General features: G+C 49.5%; 2 protein-coding genes across 2 annotated transcripts in view; one reads left to right on the top strand and one right to left on the bottom strand.

Moving 5' to 3' along the window:
- Positions 1-1,995: 1,995 nt before the first annotated feature.
- LOC131284286 (A disintegrin and metalloproteinase with thrombospondin motifs 9) overlaps positions 1,996-23,960 on the top strand; it is an 85,940-nt gene continuing 63,975 nt past the window's right edge. The window contains 2 exon segments of the mRNA XM_058313140.1: positions 1,996-2,326; positions 3,607-3,631. Of these exon segments, the coding sequence (XP_058169123.1) occupies positions 1,996-2,326; positions 3,607-3,631 (356 nt within the window).
- LOC131289414 (vitellogenin-A1-like) lies at positions 16,519-22,850 on the bottom strand. Its single transcript, XM_058318663.1, has 3 exons — positions 22,820-22,850; positions 17,748-22,682; positions 16,519-17,684 (listed from the first exon to the last, which is right to left on the bottom strand). The coding sequence occupies exons 1-3, from the start codon at positions 22,848-22,850 to the stop codon at positions 16,519-16,521; spliced, it is 6,132 nt and encodes a 2,043-aa protein (XP_058174646.1).

The raw sequence follows: 23,960 nt of genomic DNA, 5'->3' as shown, positions 1-23,960 counted from the left end.
CTTTCGAGTCGCGCGTTTCGGTTCTGGGGTGGCAGCTTTCAATCATAATAAAACCCGGGAAATGGTTTACAAACATTATAGATTTTGACAAACACTCCATTTCCTTCATGTGGGCGATGACCGAGCGTGGGGTCAAGCAAGGGCACTGTTTGTTTATAATTGAGGCTTCTGAAAAACAATTTTATCTTGCACACAAATTTTTGATAGTTTTTCATTCACAATTATCAATTGGAAACATGGAAATTTCGTATGATAAACCCTCATTCAAACGTTAGATTTATACAAGTGGTTCGTGCCAATTTAAAAAATCACTCTGAAAATCGTATCTAGGCGAAAATGAATCTTCTGGGACACTTTATTTTTAATTTTTGATGAAAGATTCTGCTGCTCGTTTGGTACCTTCCACGTCTCTAACGCTTTTTAAGGTTCATTTAATTGCGTTGACAGTTATTTATTGGATGAATAATGAACGTCTATCGCTCGGGGTCGGCGCAAATTGCGTTCGGAGGAAAATTGAAAAAAGAAAACTACGTCACCACACGCCATTTTTTGCTGGCCTTCTCAAATGTCCCATTGGCCTAGACCTTCCTGGGCCCGCCGAATCGCAAAGTAAACGATCGGTTTCCTTTGTTGGCACAAGGCTAAATGTGTCCCTCCCACCGAAATCCAAAGACAGCCAGGGGGAGTAGGCGAGGGTGAACATTGTTCCACTTCGCGCCATGGCGCCCTGAACCGTGTGAACTAAGGCAAAGCAAACTGTTTTGAGGTGAGGAGGGGAACCGCGTCGGGGCGCTGCCGTGAATCGGAAAGTGCAAAAATAGCGCCAATTTTTCCATACCATCTTCTCGGTTCGGTTCAGATTTTTCTTCAAACGATGCGCCACCAGATTGGGAAAGCGAGCACCGAATTCATGGCGGGCGTAAAGAAAAACGTTCGGCCGGGTTTTTTGGCGACACTCGGCGCCGTCGGCGAAGGCACTTAAGCGATAGCATGTCCGCCGGTCCATTCCCTTGTGCATCGAGCATGGGTGGAAAATGAATTTTCCGGCTGAAAAAATTGGGTGGTTCAGATAGGTTTTTTTTTCGGTTAAACGCGTCATCGCCGTCTGGCGTCCGGATGACAGATCCGACGATACCGCCCGTGAATCTGGTTCCATTTTTCTTTTCGTATGCGCTCCTGCCTGACCATCCTTGACATCCTCCTTGTCGCCGGTTTAGCATTTGGTATCGTCTTTCGGCCAAAAGGCAATGAAATGTCTTCCCGAAGTGGCCGTATGTTTTCAAACGCTTTTCACCGGCTATTTATTTCCCCCGGCCCAATTTATACGACAGGTGAAACAATTATTCATTTTTCTTACGTCGGTTTGTTTTGTTTTTTTCTTTATTGGTTTTCAGATTTTTCCTCCGACGCAGTAGCCAACGGCACGCGAATGCAGGAAGTGATGCAAAAGAACAGCCAGCGAATGTGTTTTCAACCAGTAGCAGCAGTAGAAGCAGCAGCGAGCAGCAGCAGACTTGAAGCCGGAATCGAACCGATCGCCCAGGCTGGTCCTTGCGCGAGAAGGCACGGTTTTTAGCGTCTTTTCGGTCGTGGCCTGATCCGGGGCCCTGTTTGCAACAAGTGACACACAAGTTTCGGGGTGCGATTTAAATGGTGGCACGTGCCGCTTTCGTTTGCGAGTAGTTCCGGTCGTGTGGTGCGCGAACAGAAGAGAGTGAATAGCCTTTACTTCCGGTGCCTTCATGCATGATCATTTACATACACTCTCTCTCTCTCTCTCTGTTACTCTCGAAACGTCCCTTTTTTCCCTCGGTGGTGAAGCCGCCAAATCGTTCCGATAGTGTCGACAAGCAACGACACAGTGTTGGCCGGTGTCCCTCTACAAGTGTCGATAGTGTGTGCAAGGGTGTAGGGTAACCCAAACCCACTCTCCCCAATTCCTCCCCCCGGGTGCGCATCAATCACGCAGCGTACAGCATCCTTCGCACAGCAGTGATGACGACTCGCTGTTACTCCTCCTCTCGCCGCGATATTGTGTGCTTTTTTGTGATACTCCTCATATTTATCGTGATAGCGGTGACGGTCACGGTGCACCTGCTCGGATCCACGTCCGATGGGGCCGGGCGGGACGATGCGTCGAACGCACGCAGCGGTCCGGCGTCTCCGAGCTGGTTGTCGCAGGACTTTACGACATTCCCGCCGCGAGTGTCCTTCCTGCCGACCACGGGCGTGACCATCGGTCACCCCGGCGTTAGTGTGCTGGTGGAGTCCGAACCGGTGCCACCCTATGAAACACCACCGAACGATACGTCACCGGGCGGAAGCGGTGGGCAAGATGACAAAGGTAAGAATTTATTACTCTGCATAAAAGATTTTATGATTTTCATCTGGTATGTGGATTTTTAGTTTTTTTTATTCAAGTCAATTTTTTTACTCTTCCTCAACGGTGTATCGGTGGGATTTGAACGAATGAGGCAAGATCAAGAAACTAGTGATGTGCGTACTGAGTAAGGATGAGTAAGAGTGAGAGATTCTAACCGACAGTTTTTGCAAATCACTTTTGGTTCTCACAAAGATTAGAATTCCATGAACGATACTAGTCATCGTAGAGATTTGAATTCGTAAGAAGTATTCGAATCTCTAGTTGAAATCACAAACAGAGGCACTAGTAATTTACTTACTGATTCACTCGTTTGGGATTCGCATCGCTGGTAAGGATTAAAATCTCTGTGTCGATTAATAACTCATTTTGCACGATTTCAATCACAAACGAGTAAATTAAAATTTGCATCATTTAGACGCATGGAAGTAGAAGGTATTTACTGTTGACACCTCTGACAAGTGTCAACGAGTCGATGTCAAAAAATTACACCGACATAACTAGAGCTATAAAAGCGAGGCGATTACTGGACGCTAGTCTCTTTTATCATTTGTAATTGGTCGAATAAAGATACTAACTTTTTGACCATAATTTATGCTTTTTTCATACTATTTACAACAATTATGATAATTGTTCATTCTGTCTAAATCTCTAAAAAAAAGTAATTATTCCCTACAAGAAACCGACACTCCAATGGCTGAAAAACGACTCCCTATGCAACATTTAAATCGCTGATAAAGTCTCTTTATTTCGTTAAACATAATATATTTGCATTTGACCTGCGTTTGCAACATTGTTGATCAACTGCTAAAAAACTGTAAATAAATAATCAGTTTTATCATTAAAATCTTCACTTGACAATTCATCTTGAGTGGTGTTGCTTAATTTTGCAACTATCTTGAAGTGTCTTCAAAGCCATCAATCAGAACCCGCGTACATGGTCTGGTTCCTATCCTAACGAGATCGTCAGGGCATTCCAACCCGAACAAGCAATCACTGACATTGCTGTTTCGTAATTTGCGCTTCCTTCTACTCTGGGAACTGGAGGAGATGCATTTCTACCTGCCAACGAGTACGGACGCATACGCATTTTACACCCGTTCGCCTAACGAGTTCGGGAGGCTCGAGTAGATCAACCGAAAGCGAAAAAGTTCGCTCAAGAATCATTTATCTTGCGAGACGGTACCAAACACTTGACAGTTTGGTTTGCCGGTGCAGCGCTGGAGTGGATCGGTCTTCCGCGTTTATCCGGCCTCGCCGCCATTAGTAGCATAAACAGTGTGGCCGTGGAATGAGTCGTGCATATTCCCAATCCACCTCACCGATGCACCGATGTCAGTGATGTATTTGGCCGCTTATGTGGACCGGTTTTTGTTTTTATTGCACCTTTTTTCTCGTTGGAATATTGATCTGTTTGTCGACGTCGATTTTACGATCACATTGGGTGATTTTTTGTTGTTGACCACAAAGTCCACCGCCACTCCAGTGGATAACCGTAGCGATTGCGTGACGGTGCATCGTTTTATTGATTCATTAATCTCAATCAAACCGTCAATCTTCGGTCATTTTGGGCACGACGGTGTGGTCGTGATTTTACGCGAGCGCGCCGCCGCAGTAAAAACGGCACGAAAATCAACATTCGACCCGAACCGGTAAACAAGAACATAAACACCAAACTGCAGCAAGGCAACAAAAAAAAAACGCATCCCTCGGGGAGCGATCGATACCGGTTCGGGTGGAGAAACGTTTTTGAAAACTTCCGCCATAACTGCATTTTTTTAAATCAATTTCCACCAATCGTTCGACAATCCTTTTTGTCGGGTGAAGGATGTTTTTACGACGGACGGTTGTCGTTTTATCGTTCCTCGAAGTAACGGGGATCTTCCAAACGGCATTGTCTGGTTGGCCTGTTCGCCAACCATGACTCACATGGGAGAAGGGGAGAAATCGACCGAAATTGGCAGCGAACCAATTTTGAAATGGAATACACTTGCTGGGATGAGTAAATACGGAAGTGCTCCCCTTGTCTTTGTGACCAAACTTATGTTGCCTCGTTAGCGTTCGCAAAAAAAGTTAATAACAATTGCAGAAACCGAAACCGAAACTCTCGACAGCACAAAGTGTAACGCAAGAATTTGCAATTGCAACTAACGATCGCGGGCCGATTTTTCCGCAGCGTCCGTTGGACAAAGAAACCGAAGAGGGAAAAACAACGGAGAATGACAAAAACATTCCTTTCTGCCAAAAAGCTTGGCCGGTAGTTGGTACGTGTTCGGCCTGACGTGGTGCTTTGATTCGGTACCAAAGCGGGTAAGCAGAAAAATTCGTGCATCATTAAAGGCATCATCTTAAAGGGCTGTGGATGCAAGAGAAAGGAGGAGCTGGTTGGACTCACCAAGGGACGCTAACCGCATTTGTCGCGCTCCTCAAAGTCATTTCAGTGCACTTGAAGTGTAGCCTTTTTTTTAAGGCAATGCATTGAAGAATTTCAGCAGGCAGCGGTTAGATAACGATCCAGCTGTCTGCGTGTTTGTCAATTTTGTGCATTCCTGGCTCGTGTAACCAACATTTGCTACGTGTTCGGAGTGTGAACGGAAGCGAAGATGCAAGCAAAAATTAATTTGAATAGCAATGGTTTATTAAAAATCATCGCCGTACGGCGTATCTACTTCTCCGACGTCACTGATAATATCTCCAAATATCAGTGATTTGACCTGCACGAGATTAGCGGTGATTACTGTCATTATGTTATTTGAAACTAGCCCTGTCTGGGGCTGCGTGTGGACGAAATTGTCCAAATAGCACGCATACGCAAGCAGTGCGCTGAAAAAGAGGTGAAAAAGATCGGAAAAGAAAATCGACTTGCTCGTCTCTACATGTTGCTGCCCCCCTTTGCTTGCATGGTCCGGTGCAACGCGAGGACAAACATTCCAGTTTTGTTGTTCAAAAATTCTTCACGCACATCCTCGGGATGCCCGCGAAAATGGGCATCGGACAGGCGAATGCCGCCCGAGGGCGGCTCGCAACGTGAACCCCGGTAGATCGCCCCGATTGGGCACGTCCACGCCCCAAAACCGCCAGCGGCCAGCGGGAGGCTCGTCATTTATGCAACGCTTGCAGAAGGTGGACGAAAATGTGCAAGAAGTTTGTCTTTTTTTTCGCCAGCACAGGAAGGCTTGAAGGGTATGCTAAATTGAATGTTTACCAAAACAGGCGATGAGTTAATTAAGGACACGGTGGATAAAATGGACAATGCATCGCATGCCAACAAATCCTGTGCCTGCGTTGGAATTTGTACCAGTTTTTATTTTTTCATTGCTCAACGTTCTCTTTCGCTGCGCAGCAGCCAATGTTTCATTGTCCTCAAAATTGATCGAGTTTTATGCTCCTGGAGATTTGTTTATGCAATTACTGTTTCCGAAGATCATTTAAATCACGAGAAAAACTCTCCCAAAATCGCAATATCAAGATATTTGTGAGTATTGTTCTTTCTCTTTCCATCTTTTTCAACAACTATCTTTGATCACCGGTTGTAATTCTTTCCATGCACCTCCGACAATATCGCTCCTTTTAGTAGTGGGTTTTCCTCTTGCCTTAAAAATACATGGTGGGAAAATCCGTTTGATGGTTCCCTTCCCGCCCAGTTCGATGGTTTCCGGTTTTGCATGAAGCGTTTTAAAAGCATAACCTTCCATTCATCACCAGTGTGGCCGTTACTCACCCCCCCCCCCCCCCCCCCCCCCCCCCCCATCTACTTCGGGAAAACCAATACCTATTACTACACGGTCACACATTGCCCGATCGTATCCCCCCTCATTCCACCACCTTCACGATCCAGCTCGCTTGCGGAGCGGAAATTGGATTTGATTTGTTTATCTTTCGCTTTGAGGTAAGCTGCCTGCTTTCTCTTTATTCATTTCCCAGCAATCGTCCGCGTGGAATTAGGAAGCCTGTTTCATTTCGCCCGTATGCCTTCGGTTTCTGAGGTTTGATTTAAGGCCGACCAACACGCCGGCGGTCGCTGTGTCCGGTCGGGTGTGAATGTGGGTGTGCATTGGTGGGAGGATAGAGGAAAAAGCATCCCATCCGTGTAACGCGATTTCATAATTCTCATTACTCGGAAAATCGTATCTCCATACATCCGCACCGAGCTATAAATCAGAAAGATGGTTTAGTATGCTTACATTTCATTCATGCACCCCTCACAAGCGTATCCTGAATTGATTTGAATGCACATTAATAACTTATCGAAGAATACTTTTCTGATTGCTATTGTCAGCAAAGTACCGTCCGCTGTACCGTCATAACCTTTTCGTCCACTTCTTCCCCCACCCCGCAGTCGAAAGCCCCCTCGCTGCCGAAAGGGAAAACCCTCCATATGTGTACCAAGGGAGGAGAAAAACTTTCCGTTTCGTTTTCCGCCGTTCCATCAATGAATAAGAAATTTTTCGCTGATGTAAGTGTCTTTCGCTGTTTTCTTTTATTTACGCCGCGTATGACACCATAAGCATAATCATCGTAAGTGGTCTTTATCGTCCCGCTTACATTATCTACCCCTGACCCTTCCACCCTTCCGCTAGCCCTATGGCTTAGAGGGTGTATTGGAGGGGATGGTTTATTTCGCCCCTCTCAGTCCTCGTGGCAGTTTTGTTTTCTTCACTGTGGCTCGGGATCGAATTGTAATTTGACCCGCCGCGACATCGATGTCGGTTGGTACGGGGTTCCACACCTAGCCGTTCGACGATTTACAAGCCTAAACCGTTGGTTATATCGTATCCGAAGGTCCGAATGTCCAGTGGGCGTGCTGTTGCTGAACGGTGTATTGGATAGCTCCGGTAGGTGGGTAGCAGTAAGTTGAAGCTATTTTTTCTTTCACTTAAGAAATGGTTTAACCGAGGCGAAAAGTTGGGGTCTCAAATATGCACGTGCGACTACATATTTGTTATTTTATAGTTAATGTTCGCTTTTATGTTTTGAATTTTACGATTGGCCAGCGAAAATCACGAAATCGCTTTTTCGCTCATCGATTTAACACATTCTATTTCGGTAAAGCTGTAACGGCAATATCTAACTGTGGAATTCAGGTTCGTTTCGATCCTAAAATATTTAAATTTCTCGGAATTGATTCTAGTACGTCGCTGAAGAAATTATCAAATACCCACGTAGTGAAAACATTGAGGATAGTAAACAGAACAAAATCTTACAGTTCCACACATGTGATGAGATCATGGGGAATTAGTGTAGCGGCCGATTGAAAACCCCCACGGATTTATTCTGTTCTGTGATGGTTTGGCGGCGAACGACTCAATGAAGGCACCGACGATGCCCGACAAACGCCAACGGGTTTGGCGGACTAAACAAGTAATAAAAACTTAATTCGCGCAATTTTGGCTCGCAGCAGATGAATCGATAATCGTTTTCGCAGCCTACGTGCGACGAAGCTGCGGAGGTGGTTGGAGTTTCGGATGAATCCGGATTCATCCATCCGGGCGGTCCGTCTTTCCATCACCCGCGTGTCGTACTTGTTCCAGACAGATTGGGCGACTTCACACTTCACAACATTTGCGCGTGTCAAAATGTTCGAGTGTTTAAAGTGCGCTTAGTTCTCCCGAACAAACGATCGGGCGGGCGGGTTTTGTAAACAATCACGATCAAACATCTCTGATAGCTGAAAGGGGGAGGGAGAGTCATCAAACGCTGCCGTGGAACGAAGGTGTAGGAAGTGGTTCGGCGCACGGAGCTTCTGCAATATATGGCACGTGAGGTTGTTTTGCCATGCTCCAGATCGCAATCTCCCCCACGGTTCTTGGGCCCAAGAGAAGCGAGAAACACCTCACAACTCCCGGCAGCAAACTGGCTTGGTACCAACCGACCGACAGTTACGGCCGAACCGTGGCTACACAAATCATTCCACGCGCATCGCCCCGGTGGCAACCGCTAAGGAAGTGGCACGTTGCTCAGCCGACTTTAACCCGGGGGCGCGATCGGTGGTAGCGATTAGCACAGGAAAGACGTAGTGTTGGACTGTGGTGTGCAATTATCACTTTGCAAAATTTATCGATTGACAGATGGTAATTTATGGACCGTACACGGGTAGGACCGCACCACCGCAGCCGGGTTCGCGTGTACGAATTGAAAAATGGTCCAACATGGTCGAGGCTCATGTTACCCGTCGACGCACTGCCAGGCGTACAGAAGTCACTCAGAGCGGCGCGCCGTCATTGCGTCTGCAAAGGCTCCCGGAACCCCGCCGGAACATGGTCCATCGAGATCGGCAGGGGAATGATAATTTATTGCCGCGGTTGCCCCACTGGGAGCTTTGTCCGCATCCGGTGAGCGCTGTTCGACCGTATCGATTCTCGATATGCAACCCTGCGTGCGTACGAAATGCAGCAGTCTCGCCCTGTTGCCTTGAACTTTGGCTTATGGCGCTCCCAGGCGGGAGCGCTCTCGGGTCCGACGGCAACTGTAAAATTGAATTTGAACCTTTTCCGAGCGAGAAAGAAGTTCGCAAAATATATTTTACCATCAACGAAAGTGTTTCAAAGCTATTCCAAATGTTATCATACTTATAAACTATCCCAAATATTGAGCATAAGGCTTTGATAACAAAAGACATCTTAAGGGAAACTCTTGCCTAACCAAACCCAAGGGTGCTTCAAGGGTTTAAGGCATCCACCTGGTTGATCTATGCAGATGGAAACGGATGAAAAATGCAGCCACCACAGGTTCACTCGTGTCACAACCTACCGTTAGTCGACCGTTAATTGCGATTAACAATCAAATGGTTTCCATCGCTAGGCGTTGGGCATTAGGTTAGTCGGAGTCTGCTTCACCAAGTCTGCGTGCAGCTTTCCATTGACTCCAACACTGTTTGGTTGACTAACAGGCCGAAGCAGGCCCAGTGTTGACCCCTGGATTCATAAGAGTAATAGATCAGCGGCGTGCCACCGGGCGGAGCTGGGAATATAAATCGAGCAGAAGCTAGTGCGACTCCATCCAGTGCTCTGCTATATGGAGTCCATTCTTCGTCTAGCACGCTGATCTCGCGATAAGCCACCACACAGCGGACCTGTCTCGGTCTCGGCGACGTTCGTTAAATCTGTCGATTATTTATGTGACGTTCCTCCTCCTCTAGGGTCATTAGGCGCGAGTACACGGCAGTCAACCAGTAGTCGTATTTCATTTCTCCTCCGTTTGCTCCGTGGATGTCCGGAAGTTCTGCGGATTAGAAATAGCTGAACCAGATTAGCAGACAAAACATGCACCATGGGCGCTCGAGGAATGCTCCGGCTAATTCCTCGACCACCAAACGTCCCTCGAGGAGTAAGACGTGTGGCGAGAAAGCACGATCTCCTTCCATATAGCCGCTAGTCTCAGGAGAGACCGGGTGTGTCTGAGGCGATCCACATTCCACCGGGAATGTCGGAGGAAACTTGCTGACCGCGCTGCAAACCATACTTTTCACTTGCTTTTCGACCCGTGTGCAGTAGCTGCAGATAAACTCTCTACCCCTTGGGCTTTTCCTTCCCGACCTTCCCTCGCACACTTTCTCCGCATGGCGTATGCGCTGGGGCTTGTTTAAGTATCCCTCGCGCAACATACACCGTTTGCAACGGTGGCGGTTTTGTGCTGCCAACCGGGCATGTTTAACAGAGTTATCAAAATAACTCCATCACCGGCCAGAGTACGGTGGCGATGAAGACGTCCCACGGCGGTCGGTTGTATTACACACAAATTTGCAAACCATTGCGCACAGAGACAGACATGACGCCGACGCCGGTTACGTGAAATCGCACCCCGTGCTTCAAGGTGGATTGCTGCGTCGGCTCATCCGCACGTTCCGACAGCTGGGCATTGGCACGCGAACCGAAAACCAGGGCCAAGCACATCGTGTCTGGTAAGAATCAGCTCGGGAATGGGGCGGCCATCGTCGGCTTTTGGCGCCCACACTGGTCCAAACGCCGGGACGAACTCCGGTAGCTTATTTGTACAGGTGCTCGTTTACCTTCGGGCAAGGTGCAAATTTATGGATGTCCGAAATATGGAGAATTATGTTCTAAACACTTGCCACTGCTCCAGACACTCCGGTACCCTACTAACCTAGAGTGCGCCAGTGCATGACTTCATCACTTAGGTAGGCCAAACATCACCGCCCTGGATGCGTATGCGGCGTGCACCAACTCCTCAAGAACCACGAATGCCAACCGCTCCTTGGCCTTAATTGGTTATTGTCTCTCAGTCTAGAGACGAACGGGGGCACTCATTCACTCACCATTCCATCGCGCCGAGCTCGTAAAGTTCGCGCGTCGATAGTACAACCCTTTTCACGCAGCTTACGACTTCTCCATCGGAGATTGTATTTAATTTTACGGGCCAATTTCGAAGCATTCTCAGCCCAGACTAGGCCGGTCGTCCGAGGAATACCTCACCTTGGTTCATAATGCTCCCGCATTCCAGCCCCAACCTAATCCGCGGCAGTTCGATCAGCTTAACGAGAGTCGACTGATTGAATCGAATAAATTGGCAAACGGGCAAGGAAGAAACAATTTGCACCTCATTTTGAAATCAGTGTCCGCCACCATTTCGCGTAGGTTGGCATTTGGGACGTTAAGCTCTCTGGCTTCTGCGAAAGGCTTTTCTAGGCGAAATGGTTTTTCCGGTAGCTCGGGAGGAATCATACGGCCAGCTTTGACCGGATAACGATCAATCTAGATTCGTGAGCCGATTACCCGCGGTGCGTCTTCCGGTGAACCAGCCGTGGCCTAATGCTCTTAATTGAGGCCACGGGACCGGGTGCCATCGACACCGGCGTGGGCGCTACCGATGGACGATCAAAGACCCCCCCGTCCATGGCACCCGATTCGGAGCTTAATTTATGGAAGAACATCTCTCCCTATAGCTGGTCGTTTGCGAACTTGTCTGTGCGGCTAGCAGGCTGATAAGCCTACAATCCGTGGGGGTCAAGAAGTGTGTTTTCTTGTTCGACATACGACGTTAGCGACCAGGGCGCGGGTCGGTTCGCTGGTGGACCAATTGTTTGCCCGCACACACAATTCGCAACAAAGACCCCGATGCGCCGTCCTGTCACCGGCCGTGGTTCACCAAATCTGCGAGCTGTTGACAGTCGGATCGGGTCGCCTTACGAGCTCCGGCTGCGGTTCGCTGCTAATGGGTTTATGGTGTGCTGCGGACAGGCCATGTACGACGGACAGATTAGTTTATTGTTCGCGCTTGACAAAAAGGAAATCAATGGCAAACACGGCAAGAATTCGCATTTGTCAAATGTCAAACCGACCGGGTTTTTGCATGATGGCGTGTGTTTTAAAATTGGTTAAACATTTTTTCCACCCAACTACCATCTCGATGCGATCGCGTAACAAAGGTGAGGTGTTTGAAAAATATTTTTCGTTTAGTTTTTGCATACTCAAAAACTCAATTCGCAGCAGTCCTGCTGCAAGATCTTCTCGTGGAAAATTAGTTTCCTGTCCTTATGCAAAGTTGCCCGCGCAAGAGTGCGTGCATGCGTTACAGAACCGACTCAACTAACTCGGCCAGAACGGCAAAATGCATTTGCATGATTTCATGCATTCCTGCTCGCTTTCATCTTCCACTGTCAGAGCCAGCCGTCGACGTTCACCGACTCGTCCGGCGGATGATTGACGACCCGTCTTTGGTCGGCGGATCTTTCGGGCGGGTTCCAAATCGATCCCGGGGCTTGCCTGCCAGAGTGCGAGCATAAACTTTTCCCAGGGCACGCCGGTGTGACTCAAATCACGTTCACGAGCGTACCTCTTCGCGTTGTTCTTAGCGCGACGCATCCTTAAGTGGTTGCGCGCCGCAAAGTGCAACCCCTTTCCGCCTAATGCTCTAATGGACCGAATGGCACATAAAACGATTTATTATCCTCGGCACGTTTCGAGCGCGTTGCATAGTTTCCGATCTGCTCGGGTTGAGTGGAGGAAAACAAAATGCGCTAAAGTCACGCTGCCACGAATGCAAAGTATCCCGCGCGGTTTGGGGGGGAGGGTGAAGGAAAATTGGCGAACATTTTTGGGACGGCGAAGAAGCCTCGCTCAATCCGTTCGTTTTGGCAGGTTGCCAACATTCGTCAGGTAGCATATAATGGCTCGGTTCACATTCCAACCGGGGCTGAAGCAACTGATATTGATTGTTCTGTCATCGTGCTCCGCTCGGCTGATTTGCACCAGTAAAGCCGGTATCAATCATGCATACACGTCACAGCGGCCGATGCGCGTCCTTGGTCGCAGGATTAATTAATTGCAGAAAAATGACGTTTTATTTTTTGGGCGAACACAAATCACCCGAATCGCGAACAAAAGAATGTTTCGTCGTTTGAGAGGAGCGAGAACAGTAGTGATGGTATTCTTCGCGTGCATCGAATGTCCACCGGTAGAATAATAAACGTTTTGCGTGGATGAAAAATGAGCCCCGCCAAATGTTGCGATGCGCTTGAGGATTATATTTATGCGCTGTTAGTAGCATAGTTATCTGATCTTTAAACAGTTTGTTGTTTGTTCGGATCGGTGTCTATTTTGCATAATGGCTTCGAATTGAAATTTATAGCGACAAAAATTACTTGCGGCAGAAATAACTTATCGCATCGTGGAGATAATCGGCATGCTCCTGCGTCGATTTAAGACGATCAGCAGATGCATACTAATGTAAACAGCATGATATCTTATCGGTCAGGAAGGAGTATCTCAAATTTAAATTTTTGGCTCCTTTCGGCTTTGTGCTTGGAAAAGGTTACCGATGCATTGCAAAAAGCGCCACCTATGGTGGCAACCGTTGCTAATTAGCAGCGGATGCATCTGTTTTACCACCCGCCGTGCCAATCAAGACACACTTTATTGTTTCAATTTTGCATTTAAACGCTTTGTTTCGGTTGTCTGGACGGCTTGAGCCCAAGGTGACGCGAACCGTCCAAAAACATGCAAAACGGCCGCGCAAAGGTCGCAGCCAATTGAAAATGCATATACGGATAGCGGTTCAACTGCACGATCGTTTGGAATCACGTTTTGTGCAGTAGCAACCTTGAATGGTGCACTTTTTGCAGTCTTTTGTGTCCAGACCTAGGCTAGACAGTGTGTTCCCGGAGCGGGGAAAGGTGTGCCACTGGCGTGCGAAGTATACTCACGACATATACGACAATGGATACAACTTCAACTGTGAAGTGCGGCATTATAATGATCCTCCGCATCAGCTCCTTGTCACGGATGCACTCGAGTGCTGCACTTGAGTACGATTGGACAAAAATAGTACACAGCAGGATTCGATCAGGCTAACATTACGCAGACAAACGTGAACATAAATCGGTGCAACCCCCCATCCACAACCCTTGCTAGCTCCCATTGAGTACCAATGGATCCCAACGCAGTCCTCCCCGATAGCAGTCGATTGATGATTTCGCTACGTGCTAGGGCTTCGACGGTACGGTGGACAAGTTGCAGGAGTTGCACATTCCTGCCAGAGACCACTTACATCAATCACGACGCCATTAATGTCGGGAGAGGATTTATTATTCAATTATCGGAATTGGAGCTACTTGATGCGGTTATTTATGGTCCCGTTGAAGCGGGTTGCCGACCAGGTTGCCGAAAGCGTGAAGCCAACGCCGAAGAAACCTTTACCAGCTGGCAAGCAACACTGCGCACCGACCGTCGATACAAGTTGAACATTCTTTGCCTGGGCTGTCGATCAAATTTAACACACTATCGGGGAAAGTGTCAATTATAAACTATCGCTACGCTTACTTTATCGCCATGGTGGAGGCGTACCTCCTTATTGGCGTTAGGCCCTTTCACCTCCAGAATGATTGGTTTATGATCGACTACCCACGCGAACACCTTACTTGGAATATGCACACCTTTTATCGCTTGTTTGCATTTAAAAGATATTAAAAAATACCATATATTTTTCTTTTATGAAGCGAATAAATCAATCTGCATCCTTCTTGGTCAACGTTTAATTTCATGCATCGAGTTTTATCTTTCTTTATTTAATGCGATAAATGTTTAGTTTCAGAGTGAAAGTTTCCCTTCAGAAGGCACTTCGGGTGTTGCAAGAGTCTAATGGTTGTTCGATAACCGCTAAAAATCTTGCAACAAAAACTATGGTTCATTTCTAAGAAAGCAAACGTAAAATCTTCAACACCATAAAACATAACAAAATTGGTCACATCTTTCATCCTTGATACTGTCGTCTTTACATTTTGTCTCAGCAATATCAAATCTTGTGGAAGCGATGCTGCTTCGGAGTGCAGTCTAATGATTTCGATACGGAAGATAAATAACCCGCCCGAATGATCAGGAAATAGAAAATGGATCTTAATATCCCATCGTTGTCATTAGCATATAGAATTTAAATGTGTCGTTTATCACTACCTTGTTGCTGTTTTATATTTAAGCTGATAGGAAATAGTCCACAGTGGGGTTTCCTAACGCTCCGTTTTCCTTGTTGATTTATTCGCCTCTAGTTGTCCTCACGAGTTTCGCGTTATATCTAGTGGCAATATTTTTTGTATAATATCGTTTCTTTCAATGTCGATCTTCCTACTACATAAATCTTCATCTGCTTTGTTTTTCTTTCCCAGGTAAGTAACGGCCAACTCGCGACAGTGCGTTGAGTCCACCACCACAACTTGCAATGTCTCCCCGGCAAGATCGTTTCAGCTGTCCCAACCGGTACTTTTGATCACTAATTTTACAAATTTACTCGCCTGTCGATACGCAGCGCAGAAAAGTTCTCACAACTCTCGCAGACCATGTCGACGCGAACCTTCAGAATTCTACGGTGTTGTGCCGTGAGTAATCAGAATGCCAATATTCACGATCTTTACTTCTTGCGTGTTGTCGATCGCGTGTGATCGATCGACTGGTCTCACCATTTTACGATTCAATTACTGTAGAAACGGATTTGCATTCGCTGCATTCAACGACAGTTCGTATGGGTTGTAGTCTTTCACGGTACCTCATTAGACGACAGCAAGAGTAAGGCGGGGAGCGAATTAAAGGTTCGCTTTATGAATATCCGCAGTCTTCGGGTATTAACGTACTGTTAACTTTAGCTAAATAAGATATAATGAGAGAAACTCCTACAAGAGGTCCAGGTCTATCGAAAGCCGATCATGGCCCTAAGCCATATGGATAGCTTATAATCCACTGTTATCCCTCCGTGCGCTGAACATTTCATTAGACCATCATGATAGGAGCTTGTTAGGGTTGATATAAGCCGGCATATTAAACTCCGCTCCCTTTCACTCTTCCTCGGTGTACTGCGAACGGCATTCCCGTTAGCTCATTGCCAGTTGGCGTGCTCCAGGACTTAAGCCCTCCTTAGCCTAGACTGCTTTGACACACTGTCTGCGATCATGCTTGCTAATGATGTTTATTTATAGGCGAGCAGCGTGAATGGCACCTCAGCCGTCGGGAGATACGACGATATTGCGACGTCCGCTCCAATCGTCGAGCATTGAATCATCGTTTGCATAAAAATAGTACCACCTTTTTTCGCGAACGCGGATGAGACGCGCTAAGCATAGGCCAATGCTGCACCTCGTGCAGACGACCGACCTCTCTTCCGAACGGAGGCGAACGCTCGGCTCGTTGGGGTGCACTCTAATTACCGCAATTTCAATGACTGATTGTTGTCTAGCAGATGAAGTTCAGTGCACCCGTAAACCAATGACATACCATCTGCGGTCGACGTATTTCGATTCGTCGCTGCCGAAAGCTGCAAATGTATCGACTGTTAATGAAATAGTCTGTACATGCCAGTATCTCTGGTTAGTCGGGAGAGTGAGCGCGTGATCGAATGCACAGTTCAGCCTTGACCTTCGATGCGAGGATACAATCGACCGAAATACTATTTTACGAGTTAAACATATAACTGAAGGAGATTTCGTTTCAAAGACCTTTGATTGTTTTAGTTTTGTTCAAGCGAAATTAAAAAAAAAAATCTGTAAAGTTACTACATAGAAACTGACGGAGATAGAAATAATAATTCAATCGTGTTTGATTCATTCATTCATTTAATGAAGTCACCTCTATATTTTTTAACATTTTCTGATTGCTTGATTTGGAATGTTCATAAATAGATCATGTCTGTCTGATTGCTTAGTTGGCAAACACACACTTCTTGGGGAAGTAGTACTTGACGGTCTTGGTGACCGACTTGCCGCTCATGTCCGGGTTCACTCCCTTGCGGATCTGCTGCTTGAACAGCTGGGCGGCGGAGTCGGTAGCATCACGGCAGTGGACATCGACGTACTTCTGGATCTTCTCGGCGGCCTTGCACTGCGAAGCGCAGGTCGGCAGAGCACGGTTCGTGAAGCAGATTTTGTCACCCTGCTCGAAGTATTGCACACGGTGCTGCATCGCGCATTCCTTCTCGCTGTACTGCTGCTTCTCGAAGAAGTGCTCGCGGTGGTTCTCCTTCTCCTCCTCCGAGGACGAAGAGTCCGACTCATCCGACTCCGACGAAGACGAGTCCGATAGGTCAAAGTCTTTGTAGTAGTAGCTGTAGCGCGAACGGCCAGCCTCCTGCTCGCTGATCACGTTGCCGTAGAAGTACTGGGGCTTGACGCAGTGCTCCTGAGCCTTCTGGTGGTACTCGGTGTAGAACGCCTGGGCGGGTCCGCTGCAGTTCATGCCAGTGATGGCGTACGAGGCGGCAAAGTATTCCGGCTTGCGCATGACGCACTGGTCGGGGGTGATGAAGTCGTCCTCGCCCTCACCGTTGTTGGTGCCGCAAAGACCGACGAAGTTGTTGAAGTACGACTGGTCGGCGAAGAAACGCGCGCGGTAGCCGTCGAACACGATCTTGATGTCGTCGTCGCGGAAGCTGATCTCCACCTCGTTGCCAGGGAGAGCGTACACGCGGATGAGGGGCTGGTCACCGCCATCATCGTTGGTGTACATCTCGACGGCGTACTTCTCGTGGATCTGCTGGGGCTTGCCGTTGATGTAGACCATCGGGAGGTCGTGGCCGTGCGGGATGATATCGATGTTGTAGTCGTTCTGCTTGTACTGTCCGAGGATAGCCTTCAGGTACAGCTGGTGGTCCTCGCCGTGACGGGCCAGGATGGTGATCTGCTCGTCCTCTCCGAAGCCGTTCTTCCAGTTGTATTCGTAGTCCGAGTTCATGAAGTGGGAGTCCTGGGCGTAGAAGTAGTAGTCCGGCTTGACGGTGTGCAGCACGACGTGCCAGCAGCTGCCGAGCTCGTAGTCGTAGGTCTTACCGTCGAAGGTGTTGACGAACTTGTTGGAGACGACGCAAGACGCTGGAGAAGAAAAGGACCAATTAAACTGGATTCTTTTGATTCCCTATTGACTGTTTTACTTACGGTGGTAGTTGCCGCGGTAAGCGTAGGTGAACATGCGCTCAGAGAAGTCAAAGTCGGGGTGGAAGGAGAAGAAGTAGCGAGCGTACTCGTTCTCGATCGGGTAGTTCTGGATGGCGAAGCTGCGGTCAGCACCGTAGAAGGAGGCGTTGTAGTAGTCGAAGTACGGAGCCAGCTGGAAGTCAATCTGGAACTGGTTGTGCTTGCCCTGGAAGAAGTAGTCCTCGCTCCAGTACGGGAAGGTGAAGTAACGGGCGTAGTCGAAGAACTGGTAGGTCATGTTCTTGGCGTAGTCGGACACATCCTTGTATTCGAAGTTGAACGAGTACTGGTCGAAGTAACCGGCCTGGCGGGTGGCGTTCTGGCAAGCCGGGAGCTGGAAGTATCCCTTGTCCATCTGCTGCTTGCAGGCCTGTCCGACCTCGGAGATGCGCAGGAAGTGACGGTAGGGCTCGGACTGGTACAGCTTACCCTTCATCGAGACGTGCGATCCTCCCTGGCACTTCTCGCCGTAAGACAGCTCCCAGTTCATGCTTCCGATCTTGTCCAGGTTCAGGGCGTTCAGGAAGTTCAGCTTGGGCATGTTCGGGTACTCGTTGGTAGCGGAGAAGCACATCTGGAACTGCTTGCCCGAGAAGGGGAAGAAGCTGAAGAAGTTGCTGGACGAGACGTACGGGCTGAAGGAGAAGAAAGCAAGGAAGCGCTCCTTCTCATCGACCGGGCTGTCGGCGTAGGCAGTGGTGAACACGAATTCGGCCTTCTGCTGCTTGCCCTCGAACACGATTCCGAAGTCGAAGACATCGACGTCGCTGTTGCGGATTCCGGCTCCGGCGTTGCGCATGAACTGCTCCTGGCGGCGCTGGCTTCCGGCGTAGTAGACGAAGGGCTGGGCGTAGTTGAACTCGTTGTAGTATCCCGAGTATCCGTGACGACCCTTCGGGTGCTTCACTTCGGCGGTCTGGAAGTCCTGGTCGTAATCGGCCTGCTTGTGCTGCAGGACGAACTTCACGTTCTGGACGGTGGTACGCTGGGCATCGTAGTACAGGTTCAGCTGGTGGTAGTGGTAGGTCTCCGAGGCGAACGGATAGACCAGGGCGGACCAGTAGTCGTGCTGCTCGATGTGCTTCATCAGGTAGGCGTAGTCGATGAAGTCCTTGTCGTACTTAGCCTGGAAGCGGAGCGACACACCAGTCATGGCGTGGCCGAAGGACTGCTCGAACGACTTGGTGGTCTGCTCGCGATCGTGCAGGATGCGCACGCTCGGCTGCTCGGCCATCGGGCGCAGGTCGGTGATGTCCTTGTATCCGGTGTACGGCCACGAGCTCAGGTGGAACAGGAGAACGTCCTTCTTGGGCTCAAGCGGCTGCACGTTGAATTCGAAGTCGTTGTTCTCGAAGTCAAAGCCGAAGTCGAAGCTGAAGGGCAGGTAACCCTGGAGCTTCTTCTGGTAACCGGCAACGTAGCGCTGGTGATCGAAAGGCGTCACGAAGCCAACCTTGGCATCGACCAGGCGAGAGTAGGCACAGTTCACGTCAGCGGATCCGTTGAACCAACGCGGCATGTACACGAAGTCGTCGTATTCCTTCTCGGGGAATCCAGCCGGGCTCTTGTAGATGCTCGGGTGAGTGGTGGCGGTGGCCTCGAACTCGAACTTGAACATGGTCGGGGTCTTCAGGGTGTAGGTGAACGGCAGACCGGTGGCCAACGGGAAGGCCATGGTCACGGCTTGCTGCTGGTAGAACTTGGTGACGTTGTAGGCGAAGCCATCCTCGAAATCTTCGAAGTACTTCTTCACCAGGCTCGGGAACTGCTCGACGGTCTGGTTGTTGAAGGCGAAGAAACGCTCTCCGTTGAAGATCTGGAACATGAACTGACCCTCAAGCTCCTCAGCCTCCTCGGGGTCGATGTTCAGCAGCTTGGCAATGCGGGTGGTGGACCACTTCTGGAACTCCTCCTGGTTCTTGTTTCCGAACTGCTCGTAGTAGTCGTTCTGGTACTTGTGGTTCTTGCTGTACTGGCTGAAGTAGTCCTTGAACAGGTTCGGGTACTGCTTGTAGTACTTGTAGTAGTAGTCGCTCGACTTGAAGTCCTGGTGCTTGTGGTAGGTATCGTACTGCTTGTCCAGCAGGTCGAAGAAGGTTTCCATGCTCGAGACGAGGTAGTAGAAGGTCGAGAAACGCTTCAGACCACCCAGGTTCTTGCGCAGGTGGAAGAAGAATCCGCTCGGGATGTAGTGGTCATCAGAGGCGATCTGCGAGAAGTACATGCGGTAGGACAGCTCCAGTTCCTGGAAGGCAAAGTCACGCAGGTAGGTTCCAGAGTACTGGAGGCTGAAGTCACGCGGGTTCAGGTGCTTGATGGCAGCCTGGGCGTTCTGCGAGAATTCCATATCGTCATCGAACTCATCGGCCTCAGAGGCGCTCTCCAGGGCGGTCTTGACGGCAGCGCGGACGTGGGTGCTCGGGTCGTAATGCGTCTGCTCAGCCATGCGCTGGAGCATGTACACTGGGGGCTTGGTGCGGATCAGCAGGTAGACGGCGGCGCAACGAACCTCGTGAGCGTCTCCGGTGTTCTGGTACAGCTTGAACAGGACAGAGCGAGCCAGGCGCGGGTAGTTCTCCACCAGACGGTCGAGAGCGACAACGAAGGCCAGGCGCTGGAAGTGGGTCACGGGGATCTTACCCTCCAGGTACGGCTCGAACACGTTCAGGATTTCGGGGTGGCCCAGATGTCCAAGACAACGGATGTACACCTGCACCTTCACGCTGTCGCCAGCCTTGACGGCTTCACGGAGCTGGTGGGAGAACCACGGGACGACCTTGTGGGCCACGATCTTGTAGTCAGCATCAGCCAAGCGGCCGAAGCTGTGCACCGGGTAGTAGTTGTAGGCCGAACGGTTGTTGACCTGAGCGCGGTTCAGGAAGTCACAGTACGAGATCATGGCGGTGGTGTTCAGGTACTCCTGGTGCTGGACAGCGTTGGAGGTCACCAACAGGAAGTACTCGTGCATGACGGTCTCGGTCGGGTAGCGGATGGTCTTGGGCAGGGTAGCGATCACGCTGGCGGCTTCGTCGCCACGCAGTTTCTTCTCCTCAATCAGCTCCTTGATGACCTTGAAGGCGGGCGGGGTTCCAGCCTGGGCAAGAGCATCACGGAAGGTGTTCCAGGCATCGCACTTCTTGGCGAACGACGCGCTGTGGTTGCTGCCTTCCTCACGCTCCTTCTGGGAAACGAACAGCTTCTGGCAAACATCGTAGATGTCCTGGTAGTTCATGGTGCGCAGAACGCGGGCCAGAATGGTGAACTTGTTCAGGGTGTTGGACTTCGGGACCTGCGAGATTTCCTGCAGTTCCTCGGCGATTTCGTAGGCCAGCTTGTAGACATGGCGGGCGGCATCGACGTTGTGGGCATACTGGACGCTGTATCCCTTGTAGCCGGTGAAGTACGGCAGCAGGGGAGCCGACGGGGCCTCCTTCAGGTTTTGCGAGATGGGCTGGTAGAACTCTTCGCTGCTGCTCAGAGAGTCAGACTCCGACGACGAGGAGCTTCCGTAGAAATCCTGCTCATCAGACTCCGAAGAGCTGGACGAGCTGGAAGAGCTGCTGGAGGAATCATCCGAGCTGGACGAATCAGACGAGGTATCGTTGTGCTTGCGCAGACGGTACTGGTCGCGCTTGTACGACTCGTAGTACTGCTTCTCCTTGTAGGCATTCAGATCACGACGGTTGCGGTTTCCACGACGCTCGGTATTGTCGACGTACTTCTTGTACTGCTCAGCCGGGCTGATCTTCTTGTTCTCTTCTTCCTCCTCCGAGCTGGAGCTGGAGCTGGAGCTGGAGCTGGAGTCCGAGGAGCTGGACGAGTCGGAGTCAGAAGAGTCGTCGGTCTCGTTGGCGGGGCGGACAAAGTTCTTCTTATCGTGAGCCATGTTGTAGCTGTACACAAGATCGACGAACACCTGGCGATCATCAGCAGGGCCTTCGGGGAACTTGTCGTAGGGCTTGATGTCGTTGAGGGTCATGTTGACCTGAGCGTAGACCATGGCCTTCTGGCTGTTGACCAGAGACGGGCTGACGACGATCTTGTTGACGGTGGACACCGACTGGAAGGTGTAGTTGTACCAGTTTCCAGTAAGGTACATCTGCGTCACCTCAGACTTGCTCATGATGTTTCCCATCTGGTTACCGTTAGGCTTGAAGTCGCTGAAGCCGCTGAAGCCGAAGTGGTAGCCCATGCGCTGTTCGCAGTGGTCGAAGTTGCGGGACTTGACGACGTGGAAGACGTGCTGGTCCTCCTCGAGGTACTGGGGCTGGGGAACCCATTCCTTGTGCGACTGCAGGAAGTATTCCGGGATGGCGTTGACGTCGTACAGGGTTTCACATTCTCCGGTCACCGAGGGCTCCATGGTCTTGAACACTCCGGTGAGGGTGTTGTTCTCCGGGAACTGGTTGAACTCCGACTTGATCACGTAGGCGCCCTGCGTGTCCAGCTGCAGCTGGCTAACCCAGGCCTTCAGCATGTTCACTTCATGGTTGGGGACCGTCTTCTCCACGTAGAAGCCCTTGACGGCTCCCTTGTGGTAGTAGATTCCGAACGGCTTCGAGCTGAAGGGCATGGGCTGCCACTTCAGGTTGAAGTGCGACAGTTCAGTGCGGTATCCGCGGGGCAGATACTCGTTGAACGTGGCGTACGTCGGACGGTCGATGTAGGCAACCACGTAGTTGTGATCCTTCGGACGAACCACGAGGTAACCGTGCGTCACGATTCCGGTCCAGTAGTCCTCCAGATCGGGCAGGGCCGTCATGGTCTTCGTCGTGACGTTGTACACGTACTCCCGGTTCGGCTCCCAGGCTCCGAACTCGAAGCCGGTTTGGTTGAACGGACGGGAGGACGGGAACTCATACTCGTAAGAGTACTGGTACGCCGTACACGCCCCCACTATGAAAGAGGACAAACAGATAATTAGATTCTCCTTCCTGGATGCTGTCGTTCTCGTTCTCGTTGATTGGAATTGGGCAGATTGAATCCTGAACCCTGAATCCTGAATCCTTGTAATGTTGCTGATCTTTACTTACCAAGCGTGAGGAGAAGTAACTTCGCAATCATGGTCGGTTGTTCTCGGATGCTTTGATATGCTTTGATCACACTCCAAAGCGAGAATGTACCTTCTGGAGCGATCAGGACCGCCTTTTATACTACATCCCACCGATGCTTATCGCCTATTTCTTATCAGCATCATTCATGAAAACATTTTTTTGCATCGTATCAATATTTAACGATCGCCTCAATCCATAAGATCGCGATCCGAATCATTTTTTGCTGGTCCACATTATTTTGCAAAAGGCCCGTGGAAATAGCAGAATGGTATTCCCGTAGCGTATGAAATACCATGTTTAACGCCAGACTTATTTTTGGGACAGAATGGTTTATATTTGTGAGAAAATTTCTCTCATCTCAAAACCCTTTTCCCAAAGACATTGGTGTACTCAAATTGATTCCACTGTGGAGCACATGTTTAACAGTGAATTTTCCGATGCATTCTTCCTTGCTCTCCCTCTCATTTGCCATTGAATTAGTCATACGTGTTTCATGCTGTTCTTCTATTCCCTGCCAGTATATGTGTTGGTGTCGAAAATGAAAAGCGAATGCTCTGAATGTTTGAATCTGCTTAAAAATAGAACGCAGTCGGTGTGGTGAGAACAAGCAGAGAGCTACCTCCTCGAAGAATGACGGTCCAACGCAGCGGTGAAAATCGTTTCTCTCGCGTCTTTCCCCCAATGCGCAGATTTAGTTCAGTCGATTGCTCATGACATATTGGTCGAATTTTTCCTGTCCTCTGTGATTTCGGGTTAAAATATCGAATATTTTAGTGCCTGTGCGTTAATTTCGTGTCATAAACAATTTGTCTAGCAGATAGTTCGATCAGATGCGTCATCAGTTTGTGCCGGCTGTTTTAGTGCAAACCTTATCGAAGCGTTCAGCTGTTCGCAACAGCTGTTCGCTGATAAGCAATCCATAATCTACCTAGGTCGATGTCCTAGCTAATCGGAACGATCGGGATCAATCTACGCTTATCAGTGGGCACCGGCAGTGGCGAAATTAGCTCACCTCATCTCCGATGGCATCCGGTTCGGCAGACCAGTTGGTGCAGTTGCTCGGTGAAACGATCGAATGTCCGATCTGCCTCAGCAGCGTCGACGACCCGCGACTTTGTCC

The sequence above is a fragment of the Anopheles ziemanni genome, chromosome 3 (assembly GCF_943734765.1).
Source record: "Anopheles ziemanni chromosome 3, idAnoZiCoDA_A2_x.2, whole genome shotgun sequence".
In the NCBI taxonomy this organism is placed as follows: Eukaryota; Metazoa; Arthropoda; class Insecta; order Diptera; family Culicidae; genus Anopheles; species Anopheles ziemanni.
The sequence above is the reverse complement of the archived record's forward strand: the minus strand, read 5'-3'. Positions and strand labels throughout refer to the sequence as shown.

What these genes read in the sequence shown, in the direction of transcription:
- LOC131289414 (XM_058318663.1), bottom strand. Translation starts at nt 22,850, where the DNA reads ATGATTGCGAAGTTACTTCTCCTCACGCTTG. An exon ending in GTTACTTCTCCTCACGCTTG is followed by an intron (nt 22,683 to 22,819) that starts GTAAGTAAAGAT and finishes CCTCTTTCATAG; the next exon opens with TGGGGGCGTGTACGGCGTAC. An exon ending in TTACCGCGGCAACTACCACC is followed by an intron (nt 17,685 to 17,747) that starts GTAAGTAAAACA and finishes TTTCTTCTCCAG; the next exon opens with CGTCTTGCGTCGTCTCCAAC.